This window comes from Macrotis lagotis, chromosome 2 (assembly GCF_037893015.1).
Source record: "Macrotis lagotis isolate mMagLag1 chromosome 2, bilby.v1.9.chrom.fasta, whole genome shotgun sequence".
Classification (NCBI taxonomy): Eukaryota; Metazoa; Chordata; class Mammalia; order Peramelemorphia; family Peramelidae; genus Macrotis; species Macrotis lagotis.
Window position 1 is genome coordinate 74662526 of NC_133659.1, and position 18937 is coordinate 74681462.

An 18937-nucleotide genomic window follows, 5' to 3' on the forward strand; every position below is an offset into this window, starting at 1 on the left:
GGGATTTTTGAGTCAAGGATAAAGATCTTTTTTTTGTCACTTTCTAAATATAATTACAAATTGCTTACCAGAAGGCTTAGACCAATTCACAACTCCACCATGTGGAGTATGTGTAGAGTCTGTTTTTTCACAATCCCTCCAGTATCAACTATTCCTGGCTTTTGTTATCTTTTCCAGTTTGCCACAAATAAGGTAAAACCTTAGAGTTATTTTGATTTGTACTTTGTTCATGTGACACTGACTACTCTGGTCCTCACTTCCTAGAAGGCCAGACGTGTTAGTTTATATCTCTCCCTTAGGGTTCTCTGTTAGCCTGAATAGGATGAGGAGCAGAGAGATTTTCTGCAAACAGCTGCAGTGCCTACCAATAATGTTCTTTCAGGTATAAGATAGTCTCTTAAACCCCAGTTTAATTTAACCACTAACAACTGGATTAGCTTTTATAAATAAGTATTTTCTTCAAATGACATGATACCAAATATATAAACAAGACTCTCCAAGATGTGGGAGCCATAATCCTCCTCCTTTCCCCTTTTACAGCCTCAATTTCTGGGAAGGGAATGAGACTAAGTTCAGTTTAGTTGCATTCTCTAGAACACATAGGCTAGTTTCAAGTCAAACTCCCCATGAGCTTGGGCTTGAGTCCTGGTCACCTTGTTTTCTCTGGTTAAGCCATGGCTCAGACCCCAGTTGGGAACTGCAACACCAGTGCCTGAATCAGAATCAAAGCAGAACTGAAACCTGTGGTTCTTCTGCCCATTTCTCTGAGCCTGGAAAAAGGAGATAGGGAGAGCAGGGGAAGGAAGACTTCATCTCCTCGCTTCAGTTCTTGGTGCCTGCTTTGGGTGGATGGTGACCTTCGCCTTCTGGAAAGAGCATGAAGGAGTGCCAGACACATAGAGAGCCCTTGTCTAGGCTTTGAGAGTTTTAAAGATGTGGCCTCTTCCTCTTAGGCAGTAATTCATAGGAGGCTCCCCTGGGCTAAGGGACTCAGAGGGCCTCCAACATAGGAGATCTGGCTGTTCTCACAGAAGCCTTCTTAGGGATTCCTCCAGGTGAGGCTCCAAAGGCAAGTCCTGTTAAATTTATCATCAGCCCAAACTCTAGTGTCCCTGATGGTTAATAGTTTGGAATTCTTCTTCTGAGAACTTTATTCAAGTCTTCTGACAGAGTGGTCCTTGGTCTTCTGCATTTTCACAGTTAATTGAGGTAGCACAGTAGACCTGGAGATTTACATTTCCTAGCCTCTGATAATATGTGACTGGACAAGTCATTTAACCTCAGTGTCCTCATCTGTTAAATGGCAATACTAATAGCCTCTACTTTCTAAGAATTGTTCTGAGGATAAAGTGGAAAAATATGTGTAATGGACTATGTAAATGCTAGTTACTAAAAAGATCTATTTTAAAAAAAATACACAAGCAAGTTTGAACCCTCTTGGGAAGCAAAACAAACCAAAACTCAAACCAGGAGACAGTCTGGAAGTCTGGCAGCTTGAGATCCCCAATCTAAGTGATCTTAGCAGAAAGTCTGCTTCCTACACTTCTCTTGCGCTTCATCGGAGCTTTCTTTTTGCTAGCATAGAAGAGGACTGGGCAGAAGAGTGGATCAGTCTAGCTTCTCCTTCATTGCTAGGTGTGCACCCCTCCTCACCCCCTTCTTTGGGTGGCTGATGTTAAGTAGGCTATCTGGCCCTGGATGCCAGGACTCATCCAGACACAGACCCTCCACAGCCCACACCCTGGCCTTTCAGCCCTCCAGTAGGTATCATTACAGCATAAGAGTCCTATCATTCTGAGTTAATCTGGGATTCATCATGATAGCTGTGATCATAATTAATTTATTTGGTATTAATGTGGATGAAATATGTACTGTCCTTTCAGGGGAAATCATACTGCCTATAAGCATTAGTTAAAAGGACCATTAAAATCAAACCTTCCTCAGATCCATTAGGCGAAGTCTTTCATCTTGAAGAAGATAAAGTTCTGTCGTGTGAAATGTCATGAATAATTAGGTTGATTGCTGTTTTCAACTCTGCCCCTGCCTCCTCTACCCCTCCCATATCCTCCTATCTCCTCCTGGAAGCTGGGTAAGCTCACCTAATGCTGTTCAGTAATCTCCCCTGGCATTGACTAGATTTATACTTGGCCAACTAGCCAATTCTGGGTGCCTCAAGTCACTTGCCTGCCTCTATTTTCTATCTAGTCTAAAGGGCCTTATCTCTGCAATGAGTGACCTTCTCTTCCTTTCATTCTGAGTCTGAATGGTTTGGGAAAATGCCCCTGAGCCCAGTATTCCCATACCACCTGGGCAGGAGCAAGACCAGCTCTGATGCCCACAACTTCGCTTTGAATCATGAAAATATTTCTTGGGGAGGGGAGCAAGGAGCTGATTTCCCCCTTACACAGACCCACCTAAGCACCACAGAACCAAGGAGTTAGAGCTGGTGGCCATTTCATTCAGCCATTTTTTTTAGATCAGGGAATCCTAACATTTTGTGTGTAGAGGACCCTTTTGGCAGTATGGTCAAACCTATGGAAGTCTTCCTCAAAAAATGTTTTTAAATACATAAAATAAAACAGTTTACAAAGGAAACCGATTTTATTGAAATAAAGATATCAAGATTAAAAAAAACTAACAAGGTCTGAGAACCCCTGAACCAGTCTAATTCCCTAATTTTACAAATGAGGAAACAAGCCCACAGAGATTGTTCCTTCCTAAGGTCATAGTAAATAGCACAGTGGAGATTATTTTTTTATTTAAGGGTGTTGGAAGTGACTTAGAAATGTCCTCAAATGCCCACATAGCTTGGCACAGCCTGGTGGCATTATTTTTCTACTTTGCTGATGTCAACATGATTGTTTTGGCTACTCTGGCTTGGGCCAGAGCACCAGATCTGAGAGCAGATGGCTACAAAGTGGCCTTGGATCAGTAGCATTACTGAAATAATATTTGTTAAAGGGTTGTGGACAATGCTGGCACATAGTAGACATTGTGCAAACACTTATTCCCTTTCCTTCTCCTTTTCTTCTTAGTGGAGATCCTGCCTGAGGGTGCTAGTGTTGGAGGCATAGCCCCATCCATTCCTGTAATTCTTCTCTCTCTCTCTGGTTTTCCCACAGGCGCTTTGGAACAAAATGCACAGCTTGCCAACAGGGCATCCCTCCTACCCAGGTGGTACGGAAGGCCCAAGACTTTGTTTACCACCTCCATTGCTTTGCCTGTATCATCTGCAACCGCCAATTAGCCACGGGGGATGAGTTCTACCTCATGGAGGATGGACGGCTGGTGTGTAAAGAGGACTATGAGACAGCCAAGCAAAATGGTAGGTTCTCTGGTCTCCTGGCTGCACAATAGGAGACTGGCTCATAGTCAAGGACTAATACTCACTTGATGAAGACTTACGTGAGCATTAACCATCCCTACTTCTCCCTCCAAAACAACAACAACCCAGCAATAATAAGAGGACACATGAGAAAGAGGAACCTCCACTTTTATGTTAAAATCCTGGCCAGGCTGGTCCGATCCCTCCAGATGGCTGGTAATCCCTCCTCCCTTCCATCTGTGGAAGTCTACCGCCACAGGTCTCTCCTGTCTTATGCTTTGCATTAGTTGAATCACACAACCATGTCAGATTTTATGAGTAATCTTCATTCTCCTTTCATCATCATCACGACCTGTATTTCTTTGCTCTCATCTGTCACTCTGCATTATTACCCCCAACTTTATGAGACATCGGATCACAGGGACACAGGGGATTCTGTAGCTCACCTGAGTTATGCAGCCACTTCCAGGGGAGTGGTTAGTCCAGGAAAGGAAGGAGAATTCTGGAATCACTGAAGGGGGGGTAGATATTCTACTTACCCCACCCCAAAACGGAGGATAGATGTTGGCCAAGTTTGTTCCCTTGTATGAAAAGTTCCAGGGTGGGATTTCTGAAGTGTCAAAGAGGGAACTGAATATTACTTTGGTGTTTCATTTTTAATGTAAATTTTCTTTTTTTATTGGGAACTTAATAATAATCAATAAGCACAGGCATTTCAATATACAAGGAAAAACAAAAATAGATGAATGAATGGGCAAATTAAATAATATCTTGAGAAAGATTTGTATAAGAAACTAAACATGGGGGCGGCTAGGTGGCACAACAGATAGAGCACCAGCCCTGGAGTCAGGAGGACATGAGTTCAAATCCGGTCTCAGACACTTCATAATTACCTAGCTGTGTGGTCTTGGGCAAGCCACTTAACCCCATTGCCTTGCAAAAACCGAAAGAAAGAAAGAAAGAAAGAAAGAAAGAAAGAAAGAAAGAAACCAAACATAAATGTAAATGTACACACATATGTAATGAGATTTATATGTAATAACAATAATAATGCTAAGAGTGCCTACTATTTTCCAGGTATCATACTAAGAGATTTACAAATGTTATCTCATTTGGTCCTCACAACAACCATGTGGCTGCTATTATCCATAGTTTACAGATGAGGAAAATGAGGCAAACAGGTCAAGTGACTTGCCCAGGAATACATAACTAGTAAGTCTGAGGTAGACTTTGAATTCAAGGCTTCCAAATGCAATGAACTATCCTTTATGGTGCCACCTACATACCCATACATAAATTGAACAAAGTAGTAAAAACAAAATTCTAATGGATATGAATCTCTTTCTGTCATTTTCCTTTTCTTCTGTACATTTAGGAAATGTCTTACTATGGGGTTTTTTTTTTTTGTATATCTATCATATGCTCTATGAAGAACTGTGTCATTGGGGATCATCTGAGGGATCCCTTTTAAGCTTAGGTCCATTCCTTAGACCCAGAGTAGGATTTCTGCTCACACCCTCCCAAAGCTACCTCTCCTCTGGGGGAAGATTCTTCAGACAAGGGCATTTCTAGATCAACAAAGACCTTTTCAGTTTGAATCGGTTCTCATGTATGGCCCCACCTGGGCGCACCCTAATATACTGTTCTTCTGGAGGTGATTATGACATAATAGAAGATTAGACCCTTCTGTGGGAGATAAATGATAAAAGTACACGAATTCCAAGGAGAAAAATTAACATCCTTTTGCCATTCTGATGTGTCTATATGCCCTTTTGTAGTTATGGGGGGGGAACGTACAACAAAGAGGAATCATCATTTTTATCAGTATGTTGGAATATTTCCATGATCACTGCCCTTAGCTACAATGCATCAATGGCCCTTTTGTTCCTTCTAATCCTTCTGACCCTTTTTGTCTTCCTGGTTCCAATATGCACTTGGCTAGGGGGAATACAGAGAGAGAGAGAGAGAGAGAGAGAGAGAGAGAGAGAGAGAGAGAGAGAGAGAGAGAGAGAAAGGTATATGTATAATTATGTTCACATATGCCTCCATCTCTAGTTCTTTATCTTCTTATAGTAGAACAAGAGGGAGCATTGGCCCTAAAGTCAGAAGAGAGAGTTCACATCTTTTCTGACACTTTCTGTGTGATCTTGGTCAAGTCATTTAACCCCCATGCCTCATCTATAAAATGAGGAAGCTCCAGAATTCACTTTTCTTAAAGCTCCAGATGAGAGCAAGTCTTAGGTGAGAACGCTGAGTGAAGGAATGCTTGGGATAGATGTGAGGCCCACCTATTCTCTCTGCAAACACTGCTTCTGGGGTGTTGGGACACCTCTTCTTTGACGAGATAAGTCTTGGGCTCAATCTTTAAGGCACTGAGTGATGAGCATGAATGAATGGTGAACAGTTTGGGCTCGTAGCACTGCAAGAGAAAAGCCTAGAGTGGGAGTCAAAGACCAATAAAACTTTCACCTTCCTCCTAAGTCTCCTTAGTCCCACTCTGAGACACTTTAAGGTCCTGGGGACATGACCACAGTTTGTATTTCTGAAATATTTCTTTTGTTCTGGCTTTTAGAAAAGAATTTTGTTATTAATGATTAATCAGGATTAACATTATTAATCAAGATGGACTTTAGACAAAACTTGAAGTAAGGATGTCCATCTTCTGGGCTGCAGGACCCAACTTCTCCTAGGATGCTTCTGATCATTCTGATTTTCCTACACCTCTTGTTTTTGGTAAAGGTCCTGAAATCGGCCATTTATATTTTAGTTTGAATGAATTTGTAGATGTCTTTTCATTTTAAATAATTTCCAACTAAGGAAGGAAAATTTTGGCTTTTATAAACAGAATTTAAATGACCAGCTAGCAGGTGAGGTGTATAGGATTTTTTTATGTAAGGGGAGCACCTTTTTAATGTTAGGTCACACATCATGTGGTGCCTTCCTCTCTAAGGCATGTAGGGCCAATCTTGATTATTATTATTATTATTATCATTTTTAGGTTTTTTTTGCAGTTTAGATTAAGGGCCCACCTTGAGGGAGTAGTCTATAGGGAAAAGACCAGGAAGAATATAGAGATTCTAGATTTAGAGGTAGAAGGAACATTAAAAAATCACCTTGTCTGATCCCCTCATTTTACAGATGAGAGAACTAAAATCCAGAGAATAATAATGTTTTTGTCCATGATATCAGGGACATGATTTGGATTTGAGTGAGGGGGCAGTGCTAAGTCACGAGCCAGCCTCACTTTCTCCTCCAAGCCATCTGGGTCCAGTGACCAGATATGGATCAGGATGCCTGGAGATGGTCCTAGATGCGGAGGGAATCAGAGTTAAATGACATGCTCAGGGTCACACAGCTCCTAAAAGTCAAGTGTCTGATGCTTGATTCGTACTCCCATCCTCCTGACTCCAAGGCACTAGCCATCCACTGAACCATCTGGCTTCTTTAGAGAAAGAGATTTGTTCAAAGTCCCCCAGGGATGATAGAAGGCAGACTTGGGATTCAAATCCAGCACACTGTCAGAGAGAATAGAAGGAGGGGAGGCTGTCAGGGACACAGAGTTCTCAGCACAGCCTTGAAAGTTGTAGGCATGTACTATTTGTTCAGATAAATGGCATTGAATAAGATTGCCTACAAATGGTGTTTCTGATGAAATGTGACAGCCACCAAGCCACGATGTATAGAATATCTAGTCGGTTGTCAAAAATTTCAGGGTAATCATAGACATTGATCATTTTAGTTCAAAATTACTTCCTCTCTCCTTCAAACAAAAAACACAGAAATGTTATAACTCACTTTAGTCAGCTTCATCTCCTCTGTCTAGCTCTGTCCCTCTATCTCTGTCTTTGAGTTTCTGACTGTTTCTTTGTCTCTGTTTTTCAGTCTCTGTCTTTCTCTTTTCTGTCTGTCTCTGAGTCTGTCTCTCTGTGTCTCAGTCTCTCTCTGTATTAAACTGGGGCTGTTATTAAGTAACTAAAAAGGGAAAGACCTGATCTGATGGGAATCAGAGAAAAGGAGCCAGGAGCTAAGTGTTGGCACCTTCCTTCAAAGGTGACTTTGAGCAAATCCTCTAGGTTTTCCCATCTGAAAAATAAGGGTTTTGACCTAGATGGCCTCTGGGGACCCTCTGGGTTTTCCTCCTCTTTCCCTTGTCTGTCTCTTGGGTGAAGATGCAAATGAGCAAACAGCCAGTGGGACCAAAATGCAGCAGTGAGGAAACAAATTAATTAATAAACTGGAAAATCAACCCTGAAATGATTGATTACTGACTGTAAATGAGATGGTCCCTGTCCTCTGAGAAACTTGCATCCTGAAGACACCAGACAAAGTGTTCCTGTTCTCTAAATATGTCAGTGGCTTGAGGGAACAGTAGTGCTTGTTTGCCTTAGTTAGGGACAGATTCATGACTCCCAAGGCGCTCTCGCTCTCTCTCTCTCTCTCTCTCTCTCTCTCTCTCTCTCTCTCTCTTCTCTTTCTGCCTAGGTGAAGATAATCTGTGATAAACCTTCAGGAAGCTGAGGACTGAATGAAAGGGAGAAACAACCGGTTAAGAAACAGAAAGGACAAGGGTAGGATTGGAAAGATGGTAGGATGGATAAAGGAACAGATAACTTTTTTCTTGACTAGAAAGAAGGTAGAAGAGAGAGGTGAAGCAGGAAGGGATTGACAGGCAGAGAGGTTTGAGATACCTGCTTATCTGAGGCATAAGAAGACAGAAAAGGTAGGGGCAGAAATGCCAGATACAGAGAAAGACAAACTAGAATCATAGAAAGGAGAATGTTAGATCTTAGAAGTCATCCAACCAACCCAATTTCCCTCTGTTTAGAGGGGTTTTTTTTTTGTTTTCGTCTTTTGGCAAGGCAATGGGGTTAAATGACTTGCCCAAGGTCATACAGCTAGGTGTGGGAGGCTGGATTTGAACTCAGCTCCTTCTGACTCCAGGGCTGGTGCTCTATGCACTGTACCACCTAGTTGCTCCCTATTTAGATTTTTAAGTGAATTTTCATTTTTATTTTGCCCTTAACAAACACTAAATAGAATAGATATTTGCCTATACATTGATGATGATGATGATGCTTTGTCCTTCATTCTCTAAGAAGATCATGACATCAGGGAGGTGATGCCATGACAAGATTACGAATTGGATTTGAGTGAGGCGGGGTGCTAAGTCACCCGCCTCACTCTCTCCTCCAGAGCCATCTGGGTCCAGTGGCCAGATATGGATCAGGATGACTGGAGATGACCCTAGATGCGGGACGATCAGGGTTAAGTGACTTGATGAAGATTCCATAGTTAGTGTCAAGTGTCTGAAACTGGATTTGAACTCAATTCCTCCTGACTCTGGGGCTGGTGCTCTTCCTACTGTACCTCCTAATTGCCCCTATATTTCTAACTATAAACATAGACTAGAAAAGGGACACGACACTGCTGGGCTCCAGCATGGGTGGCTCACTTTCCTTTTTAGTAAATAATATCAACTTGCAGCTTTCAAAACTATGCTACTTGCCTGACTTCCTTTGTTTCTCTTTTAAAAAGATGTCCCAATGATCCCCTCGTTTGTACAATTGAAGACACTGAGGCACAGGGAAGTTGCTAAAGGTTAGCCACAGAGTAATACACGTAGTAAGTGGCATAAGGTGGGATTTGAATGTTGGCTCACTGATTCCACCACCCCAGGCCTCTTGCTAAAGTCAAGGAACATGTTTATATCCCAGGGATGGTTGGTATTTGTTTAGTCCTTTAAAGCTTTCAAAGTGCTTTCTGTAGATCTCAATTGATCCTGATCCCTGGAAAGACACTTATGAGCTGTGTGACCCTGGACAAGTCACTGAGTCCTGTCTGCTTGTCTGTAAAATGAGGATAGAATTAACAGCTACTTCCAAAGGTGGCTGCTCAGATCAAATCAATGAATAGTTTTACAGCATTGAGCACAGTGTCAGACACACAATAGGTTCTCCATAATTGTTAGTTATCACAGAGACAAATGCTATATTAGGTAAAAAATGAGCTTCTACCCAGGCTATGTTGATGTTCAGTCGTGTCTGACTCTTTGTGACTCCTTTTCAGGTCTTCTTGGCAAACATACTAGAATGGTTTGGTCATTTCCTTCTCTAGTTCATTTTATAGATGAGGAAACTGAGGCAAAGAGGTGAAGTGACTTGCCCAGGGTCTCCCAGCTTCTGTCTGAGGCCAGATTTGGACTCAGGAAGAAGAGTCTTCCTGACTGGTGATGCACACTCTCTCCACTGCCCGCCTAGCTGTCCACATGTTGCGTGTACAGCCTTCTACTCAGCTCAAGGAATTTTTTTTCAATTGCAGATGACTCAGAAGCTGGAGCCAAGCGGCCTCGGACCACCATCACAGCCAAACAGCTGGAAACTCTGAAGAATGCCTACAAGAATTCTCCCAAACCAGCCCGGCACGTGAGGGAGCAGCTGTCCTCTGAGACAGGACTGGACATGAGGGTGGTACAGGTGAGGCAGCTGTTCCTCTTATCATTTACCTCCAACAACAGATCAATCATGGTCAGAGGCCCTGTGGTGGACAAGAAGGTTGTCTGTAATATGGAACAATGCAGGCAAAGAGAAAAATCTTCCTTCATACAAGGAGACTAGGATACTCAGGGAAAACCTCGTTTCTCACTTTGGCCATTAGCTTGATTTTTAAGGCTATCCAGATAAATGGAAGGGTCTTGAGCACAGACTGACAAAGTCCAGGGGATGGCCTGGTATTTGCCTGGAGGTTAATGCCACAATCTGTACAGAATCTCTTAGGAAATCAAAGGGAGGGCTTCCCATGCGCATGAGACTCCCCTCCACAGTGCCCCTGACTAGTGCTCATTCATTTTTGGCTTGAAGACTTCCACTGATGAAAGAACAAAATCTCCTAGAGAAGCTGCTTATTCTGTGTTGGGACAACTAGAATTATGACCAAGTCTTTCCTTAAATCAAGCTACAAATCAGTCTTTCTTCAACTCAGGGGTAACAAACAAACAAACAAATGAGTCCAATTCTGCTTCACAGGACATCCTTTCAAATGACTGAGGATGCCAATCATGTAAGTTATCTATTCCAGGGCTGGTGCTCTTTCCACTGCACCACCTAAATGCCCCTATATTTATATCTATAAACATAAAATAGAAAAGGATCAGGGGATCTATGAGATCAAAATTATTTTCATAACCATACTAAGATGCTTAATTTCTTATAAGGTAAACATCTATATATAGATGTAACCCACACAAAAACATTCTATGAGGTTTATGAGGTCCTCAATAATTTTTGTGGAATCAGTGCTTGGAGTATAATTAATGCTTAATAATTTTTTCATTCATCTATACCTTTATCCAAATCACTGGAGAATGCTGGGAAATCACATCCAAATGCTGGGGGAAAAATAGGTCAAGAAAAAATCTTGATGACTCTCTACTCAAGATGTTACATGACTGCTAGGTTAATCACTACTCATTAGGTTGGGATGTTCATCCAACTTCAAACTCATCTAAGTGTCCTAACACCTATTCTACACTTCCTCATCTTATCCAAAGAGATCTTAGAGTTCAGTTCTTTGATGAAATTCTGGTACATTATATCTGTGGCACTGTCTTCATCTGTAGGTCTTATAGGGATAGGTACTAGACCTCATCGCTATAGGGAATTCTCAGGTGAGGAAGCTCCCTCTACCAACTCAGACTGGCACCTTCTCGGTAAATAATAGTTTTAGAAAGTAGAGCACTAAGAAGTAAATGACTTTCCAAAAGTTACAGAAGCAATATGAGTCAGAGACAGCACCTGAAAGCAAGTCTTCCAGATTCTGTGATCCCCATATTCTTTCCTATCCTTCCCTTTCTTTTCCTTCTCCGTCATTTGAGGAACTGTCAAACACTGAGTCAATATGGCACATGAATGTCACTTCTCTTTCTAAATATTTACAAATCATCCACTAATGATGTATTCTAGAATTTTGCTAGGAAATTATTTCAGGCTCACTAGTTTCTGGTTTGAATGCTTATCTTCTCCTGAGAAAACAAAAAGGAACATTTCTCTCTTGTCCTCCATGATCTCTCAAAGATCCTCAATAATGGTTCAGCAATCACCTTCTTTCAGGATCCTGATGTACAATTGGTCTATGCCAGCTAATTGAACTTCAGTAAAGATAGTCAAATGACCTCTTACAAGTTCTACACTTATCTTACATCTTCCCCTACCCCATTACTATTCTCATTTTGAAGATCATTCTCCTTGGGGGAGAAAATAGAAGCAAAAAGTTGAGCTTTCCCCATCATTCATGGCACTCATCTTTCCATCAATTTTCCATAGACTTTTCTCATTCCTTCCCATTCAATGGTGAAGGTCGTAGCATCCATATCTTTCTTTTCTGTAATTCCCATAAATCTTCCCAAAAGAATTTGCTCAACATACTAAATGTTTTTTTATAGGTCTGTTCACATTCCTTGGGTACCAGGGCAACATTTGTCCATCCCTAGTTCTCCCCAGCCACTTCTATTTTGCAGGATAGGGAATCAGGAAAACCTGAATTCAAATCTTGTCTCAGGTACCTAATAGTTGTGTGACCCTGGGCAAATCTCTTAGCCTCTGTTTGTCTCAGTTTACTCATTAATAAAAAGAGCTAATAATAGCGCCAGTTACTGTGAAAATCAAGGGGGATAATATTTGCAAACCCAAAGTGATGTAGAAATGCTAGTTATTTTTACACAACTTCTTGCACACCAGGGATACTTATATGTTGCAGCATTTCCACCTTCACTGTTGTCCATTGGAGAACCTGCCATTTTGATGTATCTGAGAATGGGGTGTCTTGGGATAATAATAGGAACTTAATATTTGTTGAATTCAATTGTTTTTCTCTCACTTGCTTCTCTTCTGACTACATCCTCAGACACCTCAACACTTCTTCCAAGTATATCTTTTTTTAAAATCTGAGTTTGTCAGTGAGTTACCCCTGTGCATATTGTGATCATTTTCAGCTGTATTGCCAGAATTTCATCCTTGAGAGCCTCCCACTCCTGCTGAGCCGACTTCCTTGGTAGTGCCTCAGATCAGTGGGTTCTTCTCTGAAATCTTTGAAATTTCTTCTCTCAAAGTTTAAGATGCTTCCATCGGTCTCTACTCACTAAGACTTCATGACCTTTATCTAATATGCTATGATCTCTTCCTCTTAGGGTCTCTTTGTTTTCACTCCGTTAAATTTCTCATTATGGGTCAGAAGCAGGTCAACAATAGTAGCCCCCTTGATTGCTTCCTCTACTGTATGACAGATGAAAGTCAGTGCATGTGAAGAATTTGTCCTCTGTGCTGCTGTTAAGAGAAGGCCCTCCAGCATGTGTCAGAATGGGTAAGCCCCTCACCTATGGGATCGGGGAGAGAACAGAGAGAGAAGGACTTTATTAAAGCATTTCCTATATGTCAGATGTTGTGAGGAATTCATTAGCCCCTGTTTCTTTGTGATTTGTCTGCAGTGTTTTCCCATTATAACTCTGCTTTTGGTTTTCCCTATTCTGGACTTTATCCAGTTATTCTCAATCATGTTTCACCACTCAGTTCACACATATTTTATATACCCTTCCAGAAGGTGGAGTGATGAAATTAGTGAGTCCTCAGGTGAAAGCTATCTCATTCCCTGTCATCAAATCCAATGTCTCTTGGTAGGCATGGCCCCCCTAAATCCTGCAATGGGTGACCTGTTCTGGGACTTTATTGAACTTGTACAATTGGAGAGAGGTGACTAAGTCCAAGAAACTCTGCTTCATTCCAGGCTCTTAGTTACTTTCAAATCCTCCTTTTCTTTATTCTCTTAAAGTTTTATTTTTTTATGTTATCCTGTTTTTACATCACCTGGATTTCTCTCTATATCCTGTCCCTTCCCCCACCAGAGAAGCCACCTCTTATAACAAGAAAAAAAAAAAGGAAGAGAAAAAATGGGAAAATGAATCAATACAGTGAAATGCTATACTTAATGTTCCATTATCTGTGGATCCTGGCCTCCACAAAGGATGGGGAGTGGGAGTGTCTTCTTAGGGGGCCAAATTTGTTCTTTAGAATCTTCTGGGCCAGCGAGGTTGGTGGCAAAGCAGAAGCCGGCGCCTGCCTATGCTGCCCAGTGGGGTGTTTTCTCTCCATCCTGCTCTGAAAGCTTTTCCAACCAGCTATCATGTCAACAGACAGTGATGTTTCCCTTTCCTCTTATGATGAGACTTCAGGATCAAAACTTGCCCGAAAAGCCAAAGAGGCACCATTTGTCCCAATTGGAATAGCAGGCTTTGCATATGGATTATACAGACTGAAGAGCAGAGGGAATACTAAAATGTCTGTCCACCTGATTCACATGCGTGTGGGAGCCCAAGGCTTTATAGTAGGAGCAATGAATGTTGGTATGTTGTACTCCATGTACTGGGAACACTGGGCAAAACCCAAACCTTAAGAGGAAAGATGCTGTCTTCGTGCTGATGATGTTTTATAGAGCTAGATACCTCACACTGAGGTTATGTTTAAAAAAAATCATCTAGAGGTACACAGTTCTAAAAAGCAGCACGTATCAGACATAATCATGATATTTAAGACTGGATTTTTTTCAAGGAAGCTTTAGTTTCCCAGGTGATTCCAGGTATACTGATTGGTATCCAAAAGTTAATTAGGGGAGCAGAGTTAATACAAAAGAACTGGTCATTGAAATTTACTTAGGTGAAAAATTACTGATATTTCTCAAATCTTAAACATTAATGACTAAAAAATTAGAGACCCGAGACTCAATTTACTCCTTTTGGTTTAAGATGGGGTATATTTTGGGATATAATATGGGAATCTGCTTTAAAATAATTCAGGAAGCATTTACCTCCTTTTCTTGTAAATGTCTAGGTCTGCCTGGCTTTGACTAGGGCCAAAAGAACATTTGTAAGAAAAATATGAAACAAAATATTATGGCAAGTTTCCCTCTCTACTTTCATCATAGAAAACTTGTTTATATTTAAGATGAGCCTTGAACAGTTGTTAACCAGGCTACTTAACATAGTAAAGTTAGTAAAAGATGAGACTACTACTATTTTTTAAATGCCATCTGTTTTATATATATTTGAAGTGCTTGTTCAGCAGTAAAGATAGAAATTTAAAATGTGTGCAATATTGTTTTCTAGAAGAGTCATGTCCACCTGAAAAATATATTTTAAGAATTGATGGTTCAGGGGTGGCTAGGTGGCGTAGTGGATAAAGCACCGGCCCTGGAGTCAGGAGTACCTGGGTTCAAATCCGGTCTCAGACACTTAATAATTACCAAGCTGTGTGGCCTTGGGCAAGCCATTTAACCCCATTTGCCTTGCAAAAAAAAAAAGAATTGATGGTTTATCACAGTATGAGAAGACTAATGTGAGCATTCTTCTTACACAAATGTTGACCTATTTAATTCTTTGTTAAATTTGTGGAATTGTGATATTTAAGATGAATTTACATTCCATGGTAATAACATGGTACTGATATTAAGTAAAATGAACATCAAAAAAAAAAAAAAGAATCTTCTTTGCTTCTCAGTATCTTTGCTTTACAATTTCTTCTAAAACCCTTAGGGATAGTGGAGTCAACAAGTAATCTTTGTGTCCTCTGATCTTGCATTCCAGGTCTGGTTTCAGAACCGGAGGGCCAAAGAGAAGCGGCTGAAGAAGGACGCTGGACGTCACCGCTGGGGTCAATTCTACAAGAGTGTCAAGAGGAGCCGGGGAGGCAGTAAGCATGAGAAAGAGAGTTCTGCAGAGGACTGTGGGGTCAGTGACAGTGAGCTGAGTTTCCGAGGTGAGCAGGGCCACCATGGCAAGGTCCATGGGGTTAGGGAGGCCTCCTGGTACAACAGGAGTAGCCCCACTGGCCTGGGAGTCAAGAGACCGGAGTGCTAGTCTTCATTCTGTCCATAGCTAGCTAGAGGAAGTTCAGACATTCAATGATTCAGCTTGGGTTGGGGGAGGGGAGGAAGACTTAGTTTTTTGTAAAGAAGGGACATAATGACATCCCTACCTACCTCTCAGGGTTGTGATCAGGATCCGATAAGACAACAGAGGTGAATTTGCTTTGAAATTGTTCGAAGCATCCTCACATGGAAGATATGTCTTCTGTGATGGTAAAGTCCCTGCTTTCAGGTTGAGTCCCAGCCAAATTGAAGGTCACACAGAATAAAACAAGATCCAATCCATTCTCAGCAGAGATGAGGCTGCAGATTCTCGCTTCCTTTTAAGAAGCATGCATTCACTGTTTAGCTTGGCAGAATAGTAGGCACAGTCAGAAGATGAATTAGGAGGGAGAAGGAGGTGGGGGCAGTCGAAGGATGGTGTCTTGCATGTTCAGAAATGATGGAAGAAGGAATAAAAGTGGAAAAGGGTGGACATGATCATGTGGTCTTGCCGTTGAAAGGGAAATATAGCTTAGGTGTGGTGCTAGTGGTGGTAGGAGTGCTGGGAGCCCTTGTTCATTCCCTACTCTGCACCCCATGACTCTCAGGGACTTAGGGAAAGTCACTTTGAAAACAGACCCTGAGAACAAGAGACTTGATGACTTTGCTTTGTGTCTCACCTCTGTATGATGCAAAAGGGGCCCCTAGATAGGGACATCAATATTCCTTCTGGGGAATAAGTCAACCCTCATAAGGAAACCTCAGTTTAATGAGGTAGTCTGTTTTCTGGGATCAAAACTGTTAATTCCACTGAGATGAATGATCTTTTACAGGAACAAGGGTGCCCTTTAGCTTACCAGATGGGGTCACTTAAGGAACAAGAGGATGACTTTCCTTAGTCAAGTTTATGCTTCATTCCAAGAAAGTAGCCTATATACCTAGAGGAGAAAACCCATTGTCAACAGGAGGCTCCTCTCTCAGATCTAAGTGATGCTATTGTTTTCTCTGTCTTGTGACTTTATTGATTCTCTTATCATCTTTATTAGACCCAGATCCATTTGTTCAGTCTCAGTTTCCCTCCTGAACTTATGTCTCACCAAGTGCCTATTGGACATTTTGGAACTAGATGTCTCAGAGGCACCTCAAACTCACCACCGCCAAAGCAGAACTCATTATCTTTCTGCTGAAACACTTCCCTTCCTAACTTCCATATTATTCTTTTTATTTTTTTGTTGTTGAGGATACATCCACCTTTCTAGTCAGGCAGGTTCACCATTCCAGAGTTATCCTCAACTCATTTGCTCTACACTCTCTCCTCTCCCATGTGTGGTCGGCTGCTAAGTTTTGTTGACTCTATATCCACATCTCTCCCACCCATCACCTCTGTTCCTACAGCCATCATCATCCATGAGACCCCTTCTCACCTAGACTCCTATAAGAGCATCCTTGTTGGTCTCCCTTTATCCTGTTCTTTTCCATGCTGCTCCCAAAGTGACATTCCTAAAATCCAGTTCACTCCCCCCACTCAATAACCTCCAGTGGCTCCTTGTTCCCTCTAGGATGGCCAGACTGCCTAGGATTTCCCATCCTTCACTCCTTGGACTTTGCAGCTGTATCATACCCTGCTCTCCTTCACCTACTTTTCAGTCTGATCAGATCAGTCTTCTTGCTTTTGTTTACATAGAACTTTCCATCTCCTGTCTCTGCCTGGGCACCAGCCATCTCTTTCCTCCTCACCTCTCCCCTAATTTTCTTCAAAATTCCCCTGGAGGCCTACACACAAAGCCTTTTTGCTCCCCCCCCCCCCATTCCCTTGTATCGAGCATGTATATATTTTGAATTTACTTCTATGTATCTATTGTCTCTCTGTGTAGAATGTACGCTCCTGAGAGTAAAGACTGCTTCATCGATGTCTTTTTATTCCTAGTGCCTGGACCTGTGCTTGGCAAACAGCAGGCACTTAATAAATGCTTGTGGACTAAGATCTAATAATGTCCTGGATTGTTTTTACTAACACCTAAATGGTGTTTTCTCCCCTTTGCCTAACCAGCCCAGACCAAGAAACCAAAGCACTCCCTTACTTGGAAGTGGTGCCAGCATTAAGGGCAGGCTAGGAAGGCTCCCCTGGGGCTTAGCACCTGGAGGGGGTGGACACCATGAGGGAGAATTTTGAATGTGATGTTTTATAAAAGCACCAAGAAATTTTGCTCTTAGTGACACCGAGCTATTGATTTTGTAGTAACATGCTTAATTAAAATGAAAAGTCCATTTGCATGTGTGACAATAAAGGCTCCAAACCGAGTATGGAGGGTAAGACTGAATTGAGGCCATGCACGCAGGCCGGGGGACTGTCTCAGCCGAGGGGCTGTCTCTGGTTTAGCACTTGGATGTTTTCCTGGTAAATTGTGTCAGCTTCCAACTGAATTCAATAAACATTTATTAAGTGCTTGCTACATGAAACCCTCTGTGTTAGACCTGGGCATACAGTGAAAAAATTTATGAACAGTTCTTGTCCTCAAAAAACGTATATTCTATTGGGGGATTCAGTCAAAGGACATAAATTGTTTTCAGCTATTCTGTACTAGTCTAGGACAGCGTACTGCCACTGCGAGGTCAACTCTCCAGTGGCCTTTTATCTCCTAAGGCCTCTTAGGGCTGTGCTTCATGGTGGACCAGGCTGGCAGGGGCACACTCCTTTTGTTCTTTGGAGCCTCTAGGGCCTCAAACAAGGACGGGCACGGAGTAGGGCTCAACAAATGTTTAAATTGGTGAGAATCAGATGGGTTTGCCATGGCCTCTGGGATGAGTCTCATGCAGGTATTTTAATTTTCTTCTCCTGAATTATCTGCTGTAGAGTGGTGGACCATTGCCAATGACTGCCGGTTGGTGGTTGGCAGTGTGGCAGCCGGCGTCCTTGCTCTTCTCTTTCTGTAGTGTGCTCTCCTATCTTGTGAAGAGCCAGGAGCTACAGGTGACTGGTGTCCATCATTAAATCTCCCTTCTTTTGTCCACAGAAGATCAGATTCTCTCAGATCTCGGCCACACCAATAGAATGTATGGCAACGTGGGGGACGTTGCAGGCGGACAATTAATGAATGGGACCTTCTCCATGGATGGGACAGGACAATCCTATCAGGACTTGAGGGATGGGAGTCCTTATGGAATTCCCCAGTCTCCGTCTTCCGTATCATCCTTGCCATCTCACACTCCATTACTCAATGGGCTGGATTACACGATGGACAATCATTTGGGAATCATTGCACATGGAGGGCAGGGAGTGACCCAGACACTGAGAGTGATGGCTGGGGGGCCTACCTCGGATATCTCTACTGGAAGCAGTGTTGGCTACCCAGACTTCCCAACCAGTCCAGCTTCCTGGTTGGATGAAATGGATCATCCTCCTTTTTAAAATGACTCTGCCTCCCACCCTGCTTATTCTTTTGTCCTGAGAGTCCATTCAAGTATCAAGAGACAAATACACTTTCCATGGATAACATGTACCAATAAGAATTTCCATTATTTTCAATGGAAGTCCTCCACTGATTCGTGGAAGGTTGTAATGGGATAATCTTAGGGTATTATTCTATGGGGGAATTGGTGGGAGCAGAGGATTCCTACTGGAACAGCATGGGAAATGGATAAAGTATGGCTCCATGTCTAGGGCCATGAGGAATGCTGACTTCTTGGTTCTTCTCACCCCCCAACTTATAGGCTTTGGCTGTT

General features: G+C 42.2%; 1 protein-coding gene and 1 pseudogene across 1 annotated transcript in view; both read left to right on the forward strand.

Moving 5' to 3' along the window:
• The window catches only part of LHX4 (LIM homeobox 4), a 63193-nt gene extending 44570 nt beyond the window's left edge, over nt 1–18623 (forward strand). The window contains exons 3-6 of the mRNA XM_074220381.1: nt 3123–3325; nt 9644–9798; nt 14952–15123; nt 18229–18623. Of these exons, the coding sequence (XP_074076482.1) occupies nt 3123–3325; nt 9644–9798; nt 14952–15123; nt 18229–18623 (925 nt within the window). The remainder of the gene's footprint in view (nt 1–3122; nt 3326–9643; nt 9799–14951; nt 15124–18228) is intronic.
• Nucleotides 13496–13765, forward strand: LOC141511059 (HIG1 domain family member 1A, mitochondrial pseudogene; annotated as a pseudogene).
• Nucleotides 18624–18937: the final 314 nt, after the last annotated feature.